Here is a 19,691-nt window from a genome sequence, read left to right on the forward strand (position 1 = left end):
TGTTCCCTCATGTAATTACTGATCCACTGCGCCTTACTTGTAATTGGACCGTGACAATTACATGTATATTTACTAATTACATTGTGTGTGGGTGTGGTGCGCTGTTGTGAGCGTAGTGTTTGATAATGACGAGCACAGAGTACTCCAAAACGGAGGCTTTCATCTCCCTTTCGTCTCCCGGTGCCACATCAAAGCTGCTGTCATTATGAATACATGAATGTCTGCCGGCCAGATTGCCGGCTTCTCTAAATGGAGCTCATGCTACGCTGCCTAGCCCGCGGTCCTGGAATACGTGTTGGGGGGGGAGAGGTGGAGGGATGAGGGGTGGGATAGGTAGGGAAAGGCGGATCTGCATGACTGGGGGTAATGATACATTGCTCATCTGAGTAGCTATGCCCCCCCCCCCCAAAAAAAGGCCCTGGTGCAATTAAAGCGAGTCGCCCCTGAGTTCATTTAAATGCCTACATCTCTACGACAGGTACTCTGAGCTGAGACCAAGCAGCCAAGAGCTGTTTGTCTGAGCTTCAGGATTTTAATCAGGAGCTTTGTTTTTGTTTGTTTGTTTGTTTGTTGATTTGTTTTTACTTTTGCTATGTAGCTGGAATGAGATTGTTCTGGTTGACTCACAAGAGGCACTTGTTTTTCTGTCACAGCGGCTGAGTTTCTCCCTCTCATTCTGGTTTATTTCAGATATAATCTCAGTCTAATGGTCAATCATTCAAGAGCAACACCCGGGAATCAAACCCATCAAAATAAGCCTAAAACACATTTCTTCATTTCTTCAGCAATCAAAAGCATTAGTTTGGTTTGAACTTATTGCATAACATGAACTTCGATTGGTTCGCTGAAAATATTAGTGCACCTGATAGACAAGCCTGGATTTATAATTAGTATAGAACAAACCGTGTGGTTCAGAAATGTCAAAATAAATCTCTATGAAAGAACCAAACTAATCAAATGTAGACAGGGTGAAATCTCTTGCTCTCTCTCTCTCTCTCTCTCTCTCTTTTTTTTTTTTTTTTACGTGCTCTCTCCCTCTTTCTCTCTGCCACAACTCCACACTGTAAATTCCTCCTCCATTGTCCACAGGCAACAAAAAAGGGGGATCAGGTGTTGCCAAAAAAATTACCTACACTGTAATTATAAGCCAAAGAAAAGCTATGATGGCATTAGACTTTCTCAGAAAGCCTTATCAAGGGCAGAACTGAATAGTCTGACGGTGATGTCACCTCAGCTGAAATGGGCTTAATTTTGCTTTTGATGTTCAGGTTAGGACAAGGACGCTCAACGTATGTATAGGAGTAGAGGCAAATGGTTTTATTCAGACCACTGAAGGGCCTGCAATCACTTTCCAGAATATTCTACTCTTTTAACAAATGAGTGAATCGGGGGAAATCTAGAGAGCACAAACCATATCAAGAAAGAAAAAAAAAAACATATTGTTTGTTGTTTGTGAGAATACTAATGTACTAATGGGGTATGTTTTGAGCACTAATGAGGTATCCTTGCACAGTAATGTGTTATTCGGTGGAAGCTATAAGGTTTAAGATTACAAGCACGGTAGCTAGGATGTGCAGAGTTTAGACATTAAGAAAATAATGAGTACCATTCAAACGCTTATAGAGATGGAGTGAAGGAATGAAGGTCTGTACAGACATCAACATGAATTCAACTCAACACAACTCGTTTTTCCCTCTGTTTCCTTCTTTAAGATACAATCTTTCTCTTCCTGCAAGTGTGTGTGTGTGTGTGTGTGTGTGTATGCTTGTGTGTGTGTGTTGTGTGTGTGTTGTGTGCATATGCAGGGTTCAAATAATAGGGGGATTGGGGGGGGTCTGACCCCCTCTAATTAAGACTTGGGACGCCCTCCCAAAAAAGAGGTAAAAACAACAGTTCAGGGGGGTCCAAAATTTTATATATCCTATGCTATATGGCCCTGGAGAAAAAGCCACCCCAACTGTCATTGTATAATTCACACCCTGTGCGCATGAACATTTGTATGGATGTGTGTGTGTGTGTGTGTGTGTGTAAGAGAGAGAGAGAGAGAGAGAGAGAGAGAGAGGGAGAGAGAGAGACATTAAAGGACCAAGCAGAGTTATTATTAGTCTAACTCTTGTATGCTTAATACACCTCAAAGCAAACATCTCTCTCTCTCTCTCTCTCTCTCTCTCTCTCTCTCTCTCTCTCTCTCTCTCTCTCTCTCTCTCTCTCTCTCTCTCTCTCTCTCTCTCTCTCTGTCCCGCTATCTGGGCCACAATGATAAACTCTAATTTGCTATGCAGCACTGCAAGCTAACATTCAGTCTAAAGTCAGCTACAGAAAGTGTGCCATTTAGGATGAAATATTCATTTTATACTCACAAAACTCATGATATCATGTAACACAAGGGAGGAAGGGTAAAAAAATGTCTTCTTTCAATTCCTGTTCCTCCTCTCTGAAAGGCCTCTTTTTCTCTTTAGAGAGTGTTTGTATGATCACTCGCTTTTTGGCTAAGTACCATCCAAGTGACCAAAAAAGTTTCCGTTCTCTTTTGACCTCTTTTAGAAGTTATCTGAGTTAGTGCTGCTGACAGGCATGTAACACACTTTCTCACTTACACTCTGACCTGATGGAAATATCTGGTTTTTGTGTTCACACACATAGGTCACATGACAGAAGCTATTTGCACTTACTGCCTTTGAGAATGCTGATAGACTGTTTCAGCACCCTGGACAGCAGCCCAATAAAAGGCTGTAGACTGTAAATGTTAGACGGATGTTAAACCATACACTTTTATCTGTGTGTATGTTTATATGTAGGTGTATCTGTGCCTGTGTATGTGTGTGTGTGTGTGTGTGTGTGCTCGCACAGGCATATTGCTCTTTCACACTTCGATAATGAGTTGAAAATAGTAAAAGCTGATTTTAGCACATGGTACAGTAAATTCAAGCCAGCTAATCAAATGAAGACTGTCATTAATGTGTCTGTATTTGCCCTTGATATTTGTGTAATAGCAGTTAATTCCCTCTGTCTCACCCTGCAGGGAGAAGGATGAAGATACAGAGGAAGAGGATATGAGGCCATGGCCTGAACTCTCACCGTTGTCATCCCCTCTCCTCCCTACACACACAAACAAACACACACACACATATGCACATACATATGCACACACACACACACACACACACACACAAACACACACACACAGACATACTAACGTCCCTTTCTGCATACATATCACCCCTCCAGAGTCTTTCCATCTGTATGGAAATGCAGACTCCACAGCTGGAATCCTACAAAAGCACTGTCCTTCACTAATAGTTATTATCTCTGTGGACTACTCCTACAGACCCACCGAAACAGGCTCGCGTCTGCATCTTTATGGTAATGCTCTACTATAGCACCACAATGCCTCAGGCTATGTATACACACACACACACACACACACACATCCAGAGAGATACTGGATTTCATTACTATAATTCCCATTATCATTCAGATATGAGAAGTAGGATTGGGACTATTGGCTAACATGCTGAGGTGACTGAGTTTCTGTCTAAGGCTGTTTTTTTCACCATTTGGTTTTTTTTTTCTTCTATTTTTAAGTAATGCGTTATTGTATGTTAAAGGACATTTGGACATTCGTTTTGCAGAACATGCAAAATTGTTACATTTTTGACACAATAGCAACAAGCGAGTTTTATTGTAGTGATAGTTATAAGTCGTAATGAGGCTTCATCAGCAACACACCTTCTCAGGAGGCGCTGTACTCAGATATTTAATGTTTCACACAAAATGCCTGGACAATCAGTCCTATCATTTTTGGCCTCCTTTCATGACAATAACAGAGCAGGCAAGTCTAAATGTCCTATTTTACTTCTCCTTGGTCTTTATAAAACCTCAAATGTAATGGAAATTGCTAACCTGAACTGGTTCATCACAGGACGATGACACACAGTTTAATACATAAGGACAGATTGTACAGGGCAATTTTATCTGTATGTGTATGGTGTGTGTTATTAACATGTATGTATCATGTACTGGTCAAAAAGAACATTTTAATGTATTCTAAATGTGTTTAAGCATTCAAAAATTGGCAAACAGGTGTTGCTAAATTAGCATTGTGCATGTTTGTTCGTGTGCGTGTGTGTGTGTGTGTGCTTGTGTGTGTGAGTGTGCACGTGTTTGTGTGTGTGTTTGTGCTTGTGTGTGTGCATGTGTGCGTGCGTGCGATCTGAGTCTGTGATTGGGGAATGATTGACAGCTCTTGTTGTGTGAGGAAGGCGTCTCTCTCCTCAGAGTGCCCCCACTGTCACTCTGTCTTTTAGCACCTTTGTTCCCACAATCCCTCTGGAGTGCTCTGGACCCTGCAGTAGCAGATGAGCCCCTATCTGGGACAAAAGAATACTCCTGGCCCATCACTGGCTAATGCTATGGCAGCACTCGTACACAGTCACACACATTCACACTTACAGAGAAAAGGTCTTCACATTTCCCTCATACCTGGTGCTCTGATTAAACCACGATGAGAACACGCACAAAATCATATATGTATATCTTCTCTCTCCCTCTCTCTCTATCTCTCTCTCTCTCTTTCACACACACACACACACACATAGACACATATAGACACACAGATACAACCTTACTCATGAAAACACGCACACACACAAACACACACACACACACACACACACATCTCTACTTCAGTGAGATGGAGTGCTATGCTTGGCAGCAGTGGAGAGTGCTGAGTGGGGGCTGGTATGAAGGGGCTGAGGCCCCAGAGGGCTGGCTTTTAGGAGGCAGATAAATACCACAGCAGCAAAGGAGTGATGTCTTGTTTACACATTAGCAGGTTGCAGAATCTGACTCTATCTGCTCTCTAATACACATCCCTCAGGAGAATCCATTCAGAGCTTTATCTGCTGTTGTTTTCTTTACAGCCAAGCTCACACGCACAAGACCTAAGAGTGTATAAAAGGCTCCAGACTGGTAGTCCAGACCAGCATCAGGTTTCTGGGAGTTGTGGCCCTCCTAATCCCGACCTTGTTAGAATGAGGAGTGGATGAAGGGCAAATTCAGCTCAACACCTAGAAAGGACCTAGTGTAGCATATTGTATGTGTGACACCATTGGTGGGAAAGAGACACCATTCCCAGTACAATACTGCCAGTCTTGCAGAGCTAAAATGGGACTCAGAGTCAGAAAATTGTGCAGTCCAAACGGAGCTCTGCTTTCATGGGAATAAGACCATTAGTATGCAAATCTGTAAATTCCCAATTATTACAATGACCCTTTTAGCTACTACTCCTATTCTGTTAGCCTCTTTCCCCCTTCTGTCCTTAGTCTCCACCCTCTTTGCCTGACATATAACAACTCAAATCCTCACAGACCCCTAAATGCAGGTTTCTTTTACAGGATAACAAAAAATAAAATAAAATAATAATAATAAAAAAACATTGTTAACATGCAAACGTTAATGACCACATATTTAAATCTGCTTGAATGTTTTATCCCCTGTCACTCTCAGCCTCCATCGCTCACACACACAAACACACGCACGCACATACACGCACACACACACACTCACCACATATACTCACTGCATATCCCCAACACCATGTAATGAGGTGATGACCAACCACTTGTTATAATTGCTTTAGACTCCTTTTAATTTTCAAGCTTATTAATCATATGCAGAGTTATTTAAAAATGCATAAATTAATCTTAGATTAAAAAGCCGATCAAAGCCTCAAAACAATTAAAGAGTAAGGTAAGATTTCCCTTGGGCTAGCAGTTTTATTTTAATGGAGTATTCAGGTGATTATCACACTTTGATGTGAGGCTGTGATTAATGTAGGGACACATAAATGAGTTTTCCTTTCCTTCGTCACGTTAAGGTAAGCACGAGCCACTTAATGACCTCAGCACTTTGTGTCTTACTAAGCGTGAGACCCAGAGAAAATGTGACGTGACGTGAGTTCTAGCACAGGTGAGGAAAGGTGACAGGTGAAATATGCCTAATCACTGTGCAGAATGAAGGAGTGACATCACAGATGTGTCTGTAATGAATCTTAAGTGATCATTAGCAGACAAATATAAGATCTTTATCTGGCAATGTGCCCTTGAGCAAGTCCCTTAAAGGTTACTCTAGAGTCATGTGACCTGTGATAGTATAAAAATTCAAAGTAGACTTGGATGAGAGTATTTAATACATCCTCTGTGTTAGCGAGTCAAAGAAGAGTACCAATACACTTGAACCTGTAGATAGTATCTTTAAAAAGATGAGTGAGTACAAAACAGCAAAATGAATTTTAAAGGTCAGATCTGAGACGCTTTTTCATTCATTTATTACACTTGTGTACCTCACAATACTTTCATACTAAAACTTATGCAAAAGTCCATCATATGAGCCTGTAGAATCATGATCCAGAAGATTGCCATTTTATGTATACAATCCAGTTTAAATAGTATAAAACTGAATAGTTCCACAGTTCTGTAACACAATAATTTTATTACAGGAGGCATATGATTCTATGATAACAGTCTGAGTGGCCCTCACTCCAAATGGACAGTACAAAATGTAGTATCTGCAGAGGAGAACAAGTTCTGCAATGAAGTTCAGCATGTGGTGTAAGCAAATGTATTTAATGATACATACATCCACACACGTGAATGAATGTGTGCGTGACTAAATAAATTATAGGCTACATATATATACATGCACACATACAGACAAATAAAGCAAACACAAAAATGAATAATTATCCTAATTATCCAAGGACAAACACATACACACAGTAAATCATCCTGTGTTCAATGTTAGACCTTCATCAGCTTATCGGTATTGTGGCACCTTTTATCAGACCCAGTGGCCTGTGGGCCCTCCATCAGGACAACTAAGTGTGACAAGTTCATTTTACAAGCCTGGATTGTGCCTGCTTATCTAATTTTCTGAGTTGACATGTAAAATTACCACAGCTGTCAATCAGTCTCTGACATTCACACAGAACCCTTGGTCCCTCCTCTAATGACCCCACACTGACCCTTGGGTCACAGTGCAGGGACAACGAGAAACAAGGCTCTTTGGAGCCACTAACATCAGTAGCCTGGTCAATGAAGATACTCATAACTGTCAAGTGAAGAAGGGTAAGCACAATAGCTTAGTTACTGATGATACAACATGCCCAACAACTGTGAGCTACATCAACAGTTTTTATCGGACTTCATGAGTCAGTACAAATTAAATCTAAGAAGAAAAAACCTGTACCCTGTGTAGCCTGCTTAGTGTTAAACATGACGCACCTTAATATTACCGAACACGAAAGAATAAACGTCGGTTTGAACGAAACACTTACACGCTCTCCAGATTATTGACCCGGTTTGATTTGCAGATTGTATCTCCATTCACTAGCCCACAGCTTCCTATTTCTCCCATTTACTGAGCAGCTGTTGCCACCATCGCCTGTAATGTGCAGCCGCTGCACCGCTGAGCTTTTGCTGAACAGTCCAACTAGATTAGCACATCAGGTCAGGCAGAGTGTGCCAACCACGCCACAGCCATTACATGAACGTCTTTGTCAATGTCCAGTAATTAAAATGTCACCGTTTAATTTTCAGGCCACACCGATCTTTTTGGAGCAATCTTTCCTTAATAAAGGGTCTAATCGAAGTGCTATTTTCAACAGAAACAAAAAAAGGCGTCGAGAGGCGGTCAAAGTGTAGCGAGTCGGTGAAGATCAATATGAGGGTAGAGAATTGATTTGTCTCTAAAATTACATTTATTGGGGTCATGGTTTTATACGGAGCTGTTACAACTTTAAAATGGAGAACATTCTCAGACAAAATTCTTCAGATATTTATAAATCTTCATTGAGTTTAAACGTTCTGTTTTTATCTAGGCTGCAGTGAAATTGTTCCGACAGGCAGTACGGTTTTTCCTCTCGCTTATGTAAATATAGACCAGTCTTCTTTATTTTTCCAAAGACAATTCTAAATGTAGATGTGGCATGATGTTTGGGTCTAGGCTATTTTTTTCTAAGCGTAGATTATCTGAAAATTTTTAGTTGATCGTGTGAGACATTTTCATATTTATACTTTAATAATGAAAGTAATTTTAAAATGTATTTACAGGTCTGGATGGCACAACTGGGATTTCAAATGCATAAATCCGTTGCTTAATATAAAATAAATAAATTTAGGGACGTTTGGGGTCACGGGAGCCTCCCAGTCCATTGACGACAATAGTAGGCTATTGTAAACTCATTCTCCCTTTAACTCTCAACGTACGACCAATCAGTAGCCTAACAATGGAAAACAATATGGGTTTTTAATCATCTCGCCAACTGTAAAAATGTTTCACAAAAAGTTTTGACAAAAACAAGCCAAATATCTACAACAGGAGACCACGTAGTCCACAAGATTTCTCTGTACGTATCCAAGATCTTTCAAAATATAATTTGTTCACGTGCCATGTTTTTGAGTACGCAGTCCAGAATATTAGAAGTTCACGCAGTTCATATTCTACTCGCGTCATTTGCGCTGTGGTGTCCTTGGATAATTATTACTTTCGAGTTTATTTGTTTACAGCGTGGGGAACACTTGTGTCAAGCGACAACTGCAAAAAAAGAAAAAAAAAAGAAAAGAAAAAAGAAAAAACATGTCCGTCATCAGTGGGACTCAATAGCGTTGTTTACACCAGAGAGCTCTCACTCACTCAAAGCTCAGCAGGCTATGTAATGAATAGGTACTCAACTATCGTAGACTGCAAACAAGGCATGAATGGTGCATTATCGTTTGATCCGATGGATATCGATACAATGCTATTTGTAAAATTAAGGACCTAATTACTGCGAGGCTTTGCTTACTTGCCAGGCTACTATTTTGAGTGAAGTGACAACTTGGGCTACTGTCTGAAACTAGAAGGAGTAGGCCATTATGAGCACTTAAACAATAGTAATTAGAGTCGTGTCAACGAGAATAAGAGTATCGAATACAAATGAAAGTGCACCTCTTCCATCACTCCATAAAGTTTTCTGACTTCATGGTTGGAAATTTATGGCAAGGATTTAACAGATTTAGGGTAACTGCTTACTATATTTCAGACCAATTCTTCAGCATTCTTGGATGAATACGTTAATTCAGTAAACCCACTCCTTGATACACGTGTTTCATTCAGATTCTACTTGCAGTGGATCTGCCATTGTATTTTCACGTGTCCCGTCCTCTGTTTGGCGTTATCAGCCAAATATTACTAAAAGAGACAATTAAATAACGTTATATCTCGATCGCATCTATCTTTTGTTTTCTATTTTTATTAAAGACCTGTGATTGTCCGTTATATGGTCAACTTAAAATCTGAATTTTCTTTCACGTCTGATTAAAGAGGACATAAAGTGGTCCGAATAAATTTTAGCAGCACATAATAGTAATGGTCTAATGGTTAACATACACCGCTGCATGCCTTGACTGAATTTATGCTTTGATAATTCATCAAGGATATTAATACACAACTACGAGTTTATTGTGTAAAGTAAATGAGCTTATTCCATGTTAATTTTTATTAAAAATCTGCTATTTATTAAAAAAGAATCGTTTTTAATAAAAAAAGAAGCGTCATAGATTAAAAGACAGAAATCGCTATTCGGGACACACCGTTTTAATGTTTTAACGTCGAGTTAACATGATATATCTAAATTTGCCACAAAGGTGTTTTTGTCATTTCTTTTCTGAATTCTAGACAGAAAAGAAAAGTGCTGTCCCTCAAAGTGCACACGAATTGAAAGAGTCTATACAAAGACTTGCGCCCTATTCAAACACTTTGCGCCCAGTTCCGACAGATGGGTCCATTGCTGCTGTATAAAATTCATTGCTTTATGCCAGTAGACAGCTGCTTCGCGCCACTTCATGATGGACCATGACGATTTAAACCTGTATATGTATGAATGCCTGAAGGTTTTTGGTCTATGAAATTTTGGCTAAATATTTGGAGGCCATGTTGGCATAACTTCGTTTTACATAAGTCTAATTGTTATGTTGTGGTTGTTTAAAATAATACACAGTAATGGTGTGACGTACGTAATTTAAAGGTCTTTGTATGGTGTATATATAGTGAAGATTTTAATCAAACTTCAGACCGTGTTTTTTTTTTCAGTGTGTCTGTGTTTACATTAATAAGATATGATAGGCTTGTTTGGACTGTGCTCGTTCAATCTTGGAGCTAATGACACCATTTTAATATTTGAATGGCATAATTCTGCATTGTTCACGTCAACTTTCAATTCAATCAATTCGAACTTCAAATGTAACAAGCGGTTACTCTTAACAGTTGTCAGTAATTATAGGTAAATTAATTTGATAAATAATACAAGTACTTAAAAATTCACAGATTAGGAAGGTTAGGTAAAGGTGTCTGGTGTCTTTGCCTCAACAGCGCGAGCCTAATGGTAACATTGTGTGAGGTGTCCGATTGCCGGACCCTCGCTGAGCCCGAACGCGACTGATGGCCAAAATAATGGTTAACATTGTGGTCTTCAGCACACATCCTAAATAATTTAAAAGCGTGAATAATTACAGTCCAAAATAGTAATTATTGTCGGCGATGAAGAAAGTCTCCCGCATGTGAAAGTCAATAGCACCAGGTTGGGTCGGGTTACTCCCTGTACTCTCCTCCTTGGTTCCTCCCTCAACCATCAATATTGCAGAGAGCCCGGGTGATGGTTATGGGCGCGTGCCAGCGCTGTCTCCATACGTTCTGCATCTTGCAGTGTCAAATTTGTTTTCTGCCTTGGTGGTAGTTTAATTACAAAACTGTACACTATTACTTAATGTACTTACAGTTTGTTTAAATAACTGTCCATGCTTTATTGCCAAGTGGTCATTGTTACGGTAAGTAATGTACTGTTACTTTGTTAATGGCTGTCACTACTGGATATTATTTCATACATTCTTAAGTAACACATGTCACATTCTGATATGTCTACTTTCTCACAGCATAAATGATTATGTTGTGAGGTTCTGTAGTGTTGTGGTCCAACTACTGATCAGAGTTTTTCAAAGTTGAGTCAACCCGTGGGATCCTTAACATATGTGGACTATGCCACATCAGCCTGATCCCGGACCGATGTAAATTGCCTCTGGAGACAATCACCATTTACCAAGTCCCAGGCGCATTTAATTTCAATAACAAAGCGCGTTTCATTCTTAGACGGATGCGATGAATGCAATTAAATAGCTTTAGGCAATGATGTCATATCTTGCTCTTGCGCAAAAAAATGCTCACATTTTGTCGACTGGGTATAATGATTTTCTCGATTTCGTCGAGTTTTTTAAGGTAAATTGAGCTTAAATAATACCATTATAACATACGCTCGTAAGGGTGTGTAGTACTGGTACACCTTTAACCGTTCATGGATCTCAATTGGTCGCCTATTTTCTGTTTCGGAATGGTATGCTGTCCTCAGACTGGTGTGTAACTTCAGTGTAGAAACTTCGTCATGATTTCAACTGCCAGATACTGACACCTAAGCACGAGATTTGGGTGGAGTGAAATGTCGGTTAAGAATCGGGCGACAAAAAGTTCTAAATAGTTAATATAACCGTATCACAAAGCCACTTACCTCGGACTAAAAGTAAAATATGCACACAGTGTGTATACATAGTCTGCAAGTACACAGAAGTCTTGGATCCTCTAGCTTGCTTCGTGCATAGCGCAGTGATGTGCGCGATATATGATAGCGAGAGACTGGGAGGTTATATAATTACACTGAGGGCATAAAATGATATTTGAGCCAAATTAATGGCAATACGTGTGGATGAAAGAGAAGGTTTAAATCTTTCTTTGAGTTTTCCATGAAATAAAAGTAAGTTGCCTGGTCTAAAAGATACTCAGTGTCGTTTGTTCAAAATTGCAATCGCATTAGCCTGAGTAAGACATAAATCAGTCGAAAATATTGAGTATTAAATAAGAGGCCTATGCATTACACTGGTTAGAGTAATTACTTCTTGTTTTTTCTTATTTGCGTAAAATTTTCAGTAAGCATTTCACTGTAGTAACACGATTTAATTCACCTCAGAGTAATTTTATGTATTAATTCAAAATGAAAGTATTTCTGTCTCCGACTCATATACATATACATATACATACACGCACGCGGGCGGACACACACACACACACACACACACACACACACGGACACACACACACACAAAGCCAGCCTTTTCGTTTCACTGTGTGTTAAAAGATCACGTGGTGAACTTTAAACGTCTCCAAGCCACTGTGACAACAGTGACTGTCGTTTCCGCTGGTCCCGAAGGCAAATAGTTAATGTAAATATGTTAGCGCTAAGTGGGAGTGCCTTGCCATTAGTTTAGCTGTCACTTGATCGCCGTCGAATGTCTTCCGTGGTTATGTCGTAAGGGTCCGCACTGGCATGTGGTCACTCTCCGCAGGTTCCACACACATCGCTCGGGAGCAGAGCAAGATGCAGGTCCACTCGCTCTTCTGAAGGAAAGAACTACGCAGAAATATTTGGGCATCTTCTATTAATTCAGTCGGATTCCAGTGCCTCTTTTTTGCAATTCACTGCAGGGGAAAAACATTGATTAGAAGAGTTTCGCGACATATAATTTTGGCTTTTCAGGCGCACAGAAACAACGTGGTGCTGTTTTCCTTTCAAAATAAGGTGAGCTTGACAACAAAGACTTGCGGTTAAGTTCTGTGGTGTTATTGTTAAACAAACAATATTCTGTTTTTCGTCTTGGTTTTTAAGAATTGTAGTATTACACTTTACACATGCATTCACAGCTCTTCATTAGTAATAAATAATTTTGCAAAATTTTAATCAGGAGGCCAGTGTGTCATTCTTGTCGGCTACCCCGGCTCGATCGCTTAGCAGGTGTGTTTTTATAAATAGAACACGATTTTCAGTGTTGTAAATTTAGTAAAAAAAAGTCCATCCCGAGTGTGTCGCCTGTAAACGGAATCGATGTCATTAATGACTTATCCATACAGCTTCTTTGAAAATCTTATCCAGATACCCGGTCCTAATAAAATGTCAATTGTTTATTTAAAAAATTGCTCTAGTGAATAAGCTTTAATTATACCTAAGAAGATCTTACTTCTAACAGTTCAACACGCAATCCGTAATTACAAAGAAAGCAGCTTAGAGACTATTATCCTATGCTTAAACTCTTTGGCTTGGTTCAGTGTATATTTCCCGTCTGCTCCTTAGCCTCTTTGTTGACGGACCACTATTTCTTATTAGATCAAAACGTTTCTACCCCGATAATGAGTTTTGATATTCCACAGTTGAAATTAAAAGTATCCAAATAATAGTATCCTATCTGGAAAAGTATCCTAATAATAGCCAAGTACGCAGATCATGTTGGTGTCTACATGCACATTTCTTTTTCATTTTCTATTATGTAGAATACCAGCAGAGGTAGGTTTTTCGTAGCTGAGGCCTTTTGACTTTTCTCTAGTTATTATTAGGCTATTATTAGTATTATTATTATTATTATTACTATTACTACCACTACTACTGCTGCTGCTACTATTAGCCTATTGTTAGTATTATTATTGGTATTGTTGTTGTTCTTGTTATTTGCAATGCAGTTCTCTATAGTACCGGGTGATTATTGTAAAATTCACGCCTCAAGCCATCACAAGGTTTGAAATCTGCCCTAGTTTATGCAAAAGTTTATAGCATCCCGTTAAAGAGTTACTTTTGTAAAATCTTTAAATTGTTAAATATTTTAAAATCTCTTCCAGACAATCATTTTGTCGTTGCTATCCACAGACTTCCAGGAATGGAATCTATTCCAACGCAGCTGCCAGCGGGACGTGATTCCAGCTGTTCTCCGAACTCAAAACAAGAGTTGCAATCCTACTCTAGCAACACGCTCAAACCGAACCAAGTCAGTGAGACCTCTTTGTACGGAATTCCCATTGTTTCATTAGTAATTGACGGGCAGGAGAGACTTTGCTTAGCGCAGATATCAAATACCCTGTTGAAGAACTACAGCTACAACGAGATCCACAACAGGCGCGTAGCGTTGGGCATCACCTGTGTCCAGTGCACCCCGGTTCAGCTAGAAATTCTGAGGCGCGCTGGGGCAATGCCCATCTCGTCCAGGCGTTGCGGCATGATTACTAAGCGCGAGGCCGAGAGGCTGTGCAAATCATTCCTAGGAGAGCACGACCCTCCGAAATTACCAGAAAATTTCGCCTTTGATGTGTCACACGAATGTGCTTGGGGAAGCCGTGGGAGTTTCATACCAGCCAGATACAACAGCTCAAGAGCTAAATGCATTAAATGTTCTTTTTGCAACATGTATTTCTCTCCAAACAAATTCATATTTCACTCTCATCGCACACCAGAATCCAAGTATACGCAGCCTGACGCCGCTAACTTCAACTCATGGAGGAGGCACCTAAAACTAACTGATAAAAATTCACCGGATGAAGTTACCCACGCCTGGGAGGATGTGAAGGCCATGTTTAACGGCGGCAGCCGCAAGAGGACGCTACCAGGCAGTGGATCTGAGCGCTCCTCTCCTCTAAAAGCACAAAGCTCTGGAAACCACCCCCAGAGAGAATCACCCGAAGTACCCCACAAAACTCTCCGCTGTGAGGATGACAGAAGTAACCTACCGATGCCGGGCAGCATACGCAGTTACCCCGTGATCCCAGTGCCCAGCAAGAGTTTTGGGATGCTGCAAAAGATCCCTCCGCCTCTCTTCCCACATTCATATGGGTTCCCAGCCTTTGGCTTGTGTCAAAAGAAGGACGACGGGGTTGTTATGGGAGAGCCAAACAAAACTAATCTGTCCGGTGTGTTCTGGCCAAATCCTAAGGACAGCGCTTATCCTCCGTTCCCAATGTTTTGGCCCACGGCAGGGAGTCTCCCAATGCCACCATATCACCAAACACAGTCTAAGCCACCCTCAGACCTGCTTTGCACACGACCGAGTGACTTAGATGTGTCAGAGCAAAGTGACCGAAGCACCAATACACCCAAAGACAGTCTCCTGGACAATGAACGGTGCTCAAGCACTCAGTCCACCAGGAATGAAGAGGATAAATCTGGGGATGAAACTAGGTCGGTGGAAGGGTTGCCTTCTACCCCTCGAAAAGCAAGTTATATATCTGCGTTCAGACCAGTGGTTAAGGACGCAGAAAGCATAGCCAAACTTTACGGCAATAGGGGCCCCTATCCCGGGGGCCGATCTGGCTACCTGTCACCTGATTTCTTAAGCGAAAGTTCCAGCTATAGGTCTGTATCGCCGGATGTAGACAGCGTGGACGATCCAGATGTGGACGTAGAATCAAATAAAGTGCAAGAGGACGAAGAATGCTCCCAGATCTCTGTGGACAGCCGCCGGAGTCCGCCTAATGTTGCTATAGGGCAAAGTGGAGAGTTAAAGGGCCAGGAACAGGAGTCTGTTAAAATGTCCACCATGGGTGACCCACATCGGACCAACCCAAGTGAGGCCCGGTCAGCGGAAGGAGAGAGACACAGCAAACAAATATTTGAGAGCAGCAAAAACACCACGCGATTTGAGGTGAATACATTTTTATTGGTTATCAGTAACACAGGTGTTGCCCTTTATCTGTGAAGAGAAAGTGCTAAAATGGAGATCACCGCTCTCTTTTGAATAATGTAGCACTATTACAATTTTTCAAAGAAGTCAGTGAGGTTAATAAATTCAGTAGTACAGTTTATGACAACACATCGTACTTTTTTAAATATCCACATTATTACACAGAACATCACAATAAATCTGGATACTCCAGCACTCCATCTGATATTACAAATGCTTGCCAATTAGTAATTACATTTAAATGGTATCTAGGCCTGTTAATATGTGTACAGTAACGGTTCATGATACCGGTAGCAGACGCGGTTATTTTATTGTTATGTTAATGATACAAACAAACGCTGGGTACAGTGCGAGCACGCACAATAGACAGGCGACACTGCTATTACTTGGAGCGGGTTCAGTTAACTAATTGGTAATTCAGTTATTCTGATCTGAATGGTTTTAATTATGGTTCTTTCAAACCTAGTCTTCAAACTGTCTGAATTAAGTCCGAATAGCTGAGGGTGCGACGATACTGAAAAGGGATTTAAATATTCAGACACTACCTGAACAGTATTCTTATAGCCTACTGGCTGCTTCAGGGAGAAATGTTGGTTACAGGAAAATTGAGGATAATTGCAAATAATTGTCTGGTTAATTTTACAGGTGTATGCACATGAAAGGGATGAGCATATGCAACAAATAAGCGCTGCTTGTTTCGGATCAGCAACCATTTACCAGCGCGACCTGCGAGAGTCGAACGGTATTAGCTCAATATTTCATTCAGTCGCTTAAATAGCCTATAAAAGAAAGATGTTTTGAAATTGAAAGTATCGTTTTTTATCAATGCTAAATTAAATATAAAAGATGACAATAATATCATTGCACTTAAAGTTGTTTATGTATTATTTAGATGCGCATGAAGAGGAGCCATCCTCAACCGTGGAGGAAGTGGAGCCAAAAGTTAATCATGAACATGGAAGTTTATCCAAGGAGGGCTCGGGGGATCTTGATGGAGGTGAGTCAGTGTGTATGTATCCTACTCTTGAATAGTTTATCTCGCGAACAGGAGAAAAACGCAATTCTTTGCTCGTCTACTTGTAAATAAATATACAAGGAATAAACTGAGGTCCGAAAAGTACCATATAATACTTCGGGGTGTGTAGGCTAATTGTGTTTTATGTATGTCTTACAGAGGATACCATGCGTAATGACGGAAGCAGAGCTCCACTAATTGAGAAAGACATAGAGAACATGGCTAAAGGTAAGACGCTTGAGTAACTACGGCTGTATTTCATTCCAGAGGAAATATTTGCGTCATTCAATTTAAATGTAATGATAGCAGTCGACAACTTTACGTGCAGTCCTATTATACGAATTCTTGCATCCAGTTGTCTAGGTAACGTCATATAATCAAACAATTTGAGAGAAGGAGCGTCAGAGCAGGTGACCCAAATAAGAAAATGACAAAATAATGTTAGGTTTAACAACAGTAAAACGTAATCATTGTTGTTGTTGTTGCGCACCGCAGAGTTTGGTGTTGAGACTCATGTATTCATATACTAGGGTGAGTTGAGGTCATCTACAAGAGGTGTGGTGGCGCTCAAGTGGTTGTCGGTTGATCCGTCACATCCCTTGCTAATGCGCTCAATCAGCGATGATTCCTCACTTCACTGTAAAAGTCTGCTTATCAGCTGTGGGCTAGCTCTTGCTTTGGCGCAGATTATCCGATTTGACTGAGGATCGGAACCAAAGCAATAGCCATAGATGGCAGTACAACAGATCTCCAATTACGGGATTACAAGGTTGTTGGGGGTATTCTACGACAGGATCTGAGGGTTTTTTGTTTGTCTGGGTTTTTTTGTTGTTGTTGTTTGTTTGTTTTTGTTTTTTTGTTTTGTTTGCTTTTTTGTTGTTGTTTTTCCATTTTCCCTTTTCTTGACTGACTAGTGAAAATTGTTTGTAATAGAAGGTGGACTCATGTCGTCGAGATCGCCAACGACTGATATAAGCTACCAAAATATACAACGAAATATATGATTCATTTCAGTGAAAAAGAATCCAAAAAGAATACGAATGGATTAAATAATATTATATATAGGTCTATCCGTGAAAAGTGATGAAAGACTGATTTTGTAGCTATTGCTTTCAATGGGGTAAACCAGCGCGTCTACTGACCCATAAAACCAGGAGTGTTTTATTATAGACAAATAAAATATACTGACAAATTAACGCATAGTAATGACTCGTGATAGCACTATTTTCCAGATAGTAATTAGATTTTTCTTCTCATTTTAACAGAAGAATTGCAGAAACAGCTGGTAGAACAAGTGGAACTAAGAAAGAAGTTGGAGCGTGAATTCCAAAGTTTGAAAGGTGGGTTTCTCTCTCTCCCTCTTTTTTCCCCAAAATTTACCGGGGCAAGTTAAAAAAAAAAAATTAAGCTAGTGGCTACTACTTTTCTTATCTGAAGATGTGAATGTGTTCGAGTGTTCAATTTTTATTTCATGTTCTGATTTATGATGTGTATAATATGTTCATCATACCTTATGGTGATTTGCCGAGACACCTGTTTTAGGACAATTAGCATGTCAAACATTTTGTTACAGCACTCAATAACAAATTTAAATTACTGATATTGTCTATTGACCATGACTACCACAGCATTTTACTTTTACATAGGAAACATGATTCAATAATTTTCCCTGCAACTACATCTTATGTAGTGAGATTTAAACAGATAAATTATTTTTGCTTCTTAGACAATTTTCAAGATCAGATGAAAAGGGAACTGTCATACAGAGAAGAGATGGTCCAACAATTACAAATTGTTCGAGGTGAGCTCATCATTTAAAAAAGACAGTAAAACACACTCAAAACCGATTAAGTACCTTTAAGTAACTTCAAATAACGCTCTGACATTGCTGAGAGAAATAATAAAAATGTTCCAAAAATTGGTGAAATACTCTTGTGAAAGGGAGCATACTGGTTGTCCTGTTTTGTTTTTTTTTTCCCTTTTTTGTGTTTGTTTAAAAAAAAGGAATGTACTCCATTGATTACCTGATTGAATTACTTTAGAGAGGCTTTCAAAAGCAGAGTTTCTGAGATTGATAGAGGAGCTGAGATAATGGAGTCACTCATTCCTGAGCCATCCTCTGTCTCTTCTGCTTAGATACTTTATGCAGCGAGTTGGACCATGAGAGAAAGGCGCGTTATGCTATTCAGCAGAAGTTAAAAGGTAATTGATAATGCCAGCACAGGAGAATAGTGAAATTGGCCTTTTTTTCTTTTTCTTTTCTTTTTTTTTCTTTTTCTGAGGACAGCCATATGAATCCTATTCATAGAATTCAAACAGGAATTTGTCAAATAAAGGACACATATCAGTGCAGTTGACAGAATCCTATTTCTTCATACTGTTTCAAACTGCCATTGGTCAAGATTAGGCATGGTTACTATAATTACATTTGCTGTGATATTGTTCTTATTAATAATATTGTGTTTCAAACCTGAAATATTCTCAGTAACGTCAGTGCCTCCTTTGAATCCCATAAACCATATGCAGATGTTGCACTCACACACACACACACACACACACGCACACACACACACACACACACACACACACACACACAAACACAATATTTTTATGTTTCTTTTAAGTAATCCATCCACTTTCTTCCCAGAAGCTCACGACGCGCTACACCATTTCTCATGTAAGATGCTGACCCCCCGTCATTGCACCGGGACCTGTACTTTCAAACCTCCATTACTGCCTCCTTAAGTCAGACGGAGTCACACCCAACACAAGAAGGTTCTGGACAAGATCACTACTGCAACAACAAAACCAACTTTATATTCTAACCTCAACTGAACTGTGCTGTCCTCCATCCAATGACTGCAATTCAGCAACTGCGTATGGTACTACGATAGCTCTCAACCTGTAATTAAGTTACATTGATTTAAAAGGTAGAAAGGAGTGTTTTCAGACTCACTGTATGCACTGTATAATTTGTATAATGTTATAGAGGAGCACATGAAAGGAATTTTACATGGTCCTCTGAAAATACAAAACACTTTGAAATATCATGGCTCTAGAACATAATAAAGTGGCTATGTGCAATGCATAATATA

The 19,691-nt window shown here is 39.9% G+C and overlaps 1 protein-coding gene across 1 annotated transcript; it reads left to right on the forward strand.

The window, feature by feature from the left end:
* Window positions 1-13,787: 13,787 nt before the first annotated feature.
* Window positions 13,788-19,341, forward strand: skor1b (SKI family transcriptional corepressor 1b). Its single transcript, XM_030766590.1, has 7 exons — window positions 13,788-15,542; window positions 16,227-16,323; window positions 16,474-16,575; window positions 16,741-16,824; window positions 17,862-17,936; window positions 18,323-18,397; window positions 19,244-19,341. The coding sequence occupies exons 1-7, from the start codon at window positions 13,788-13,790 to the stop codon at window positions 19,339-19,341; spliced, it is 2,286 nt and encodes a 761-aa protein (XP_030622450.1).
* Window positions 19,342-19,691: the final 350 nt, after the last annotated feature.

This window comes from Chanos chanos, chromosome 2, assembly GCF_902362185.1.
Source record: "Chanos chanos chromosome 2, fChaCha1.1, whole genome shotgun sequence".
In the NCBI taxonomy this organism is placed as follows: Eukaryota; Metazoa; Chordata; class Actinopteri; order Gonorynchiformes; family Chanidae; genus Chanos; species Chanos chanos.

What these genes read in the sequence shown, in the direction of transcription:
- skor1b (XM_030766590.1), top strand. Translation starts at nt 13,788, where the DNA reads ATGGAATCTATTCCAACGCAGCTGCCAGCGGGACGTGATTCCAGCTGT. An exon ending in CATAGAGAACATGGCTAAAG is followed by an intron (nt 16,825 to 17,861) that starts GTAAGACGCTTG and finishes TCATTTTAACAG; the next exon opens with AAGAATTGCAGAAACAGCTG. An exon ending in ACAATTACAAATTGTTCGAG is followed by an intron (nt 18,398 to 19,243) that starts GTGAGCTCATCA and finishes CTTTCTTCCCAG; the next exon opens with AAGCTCACGACGCGCTACAC.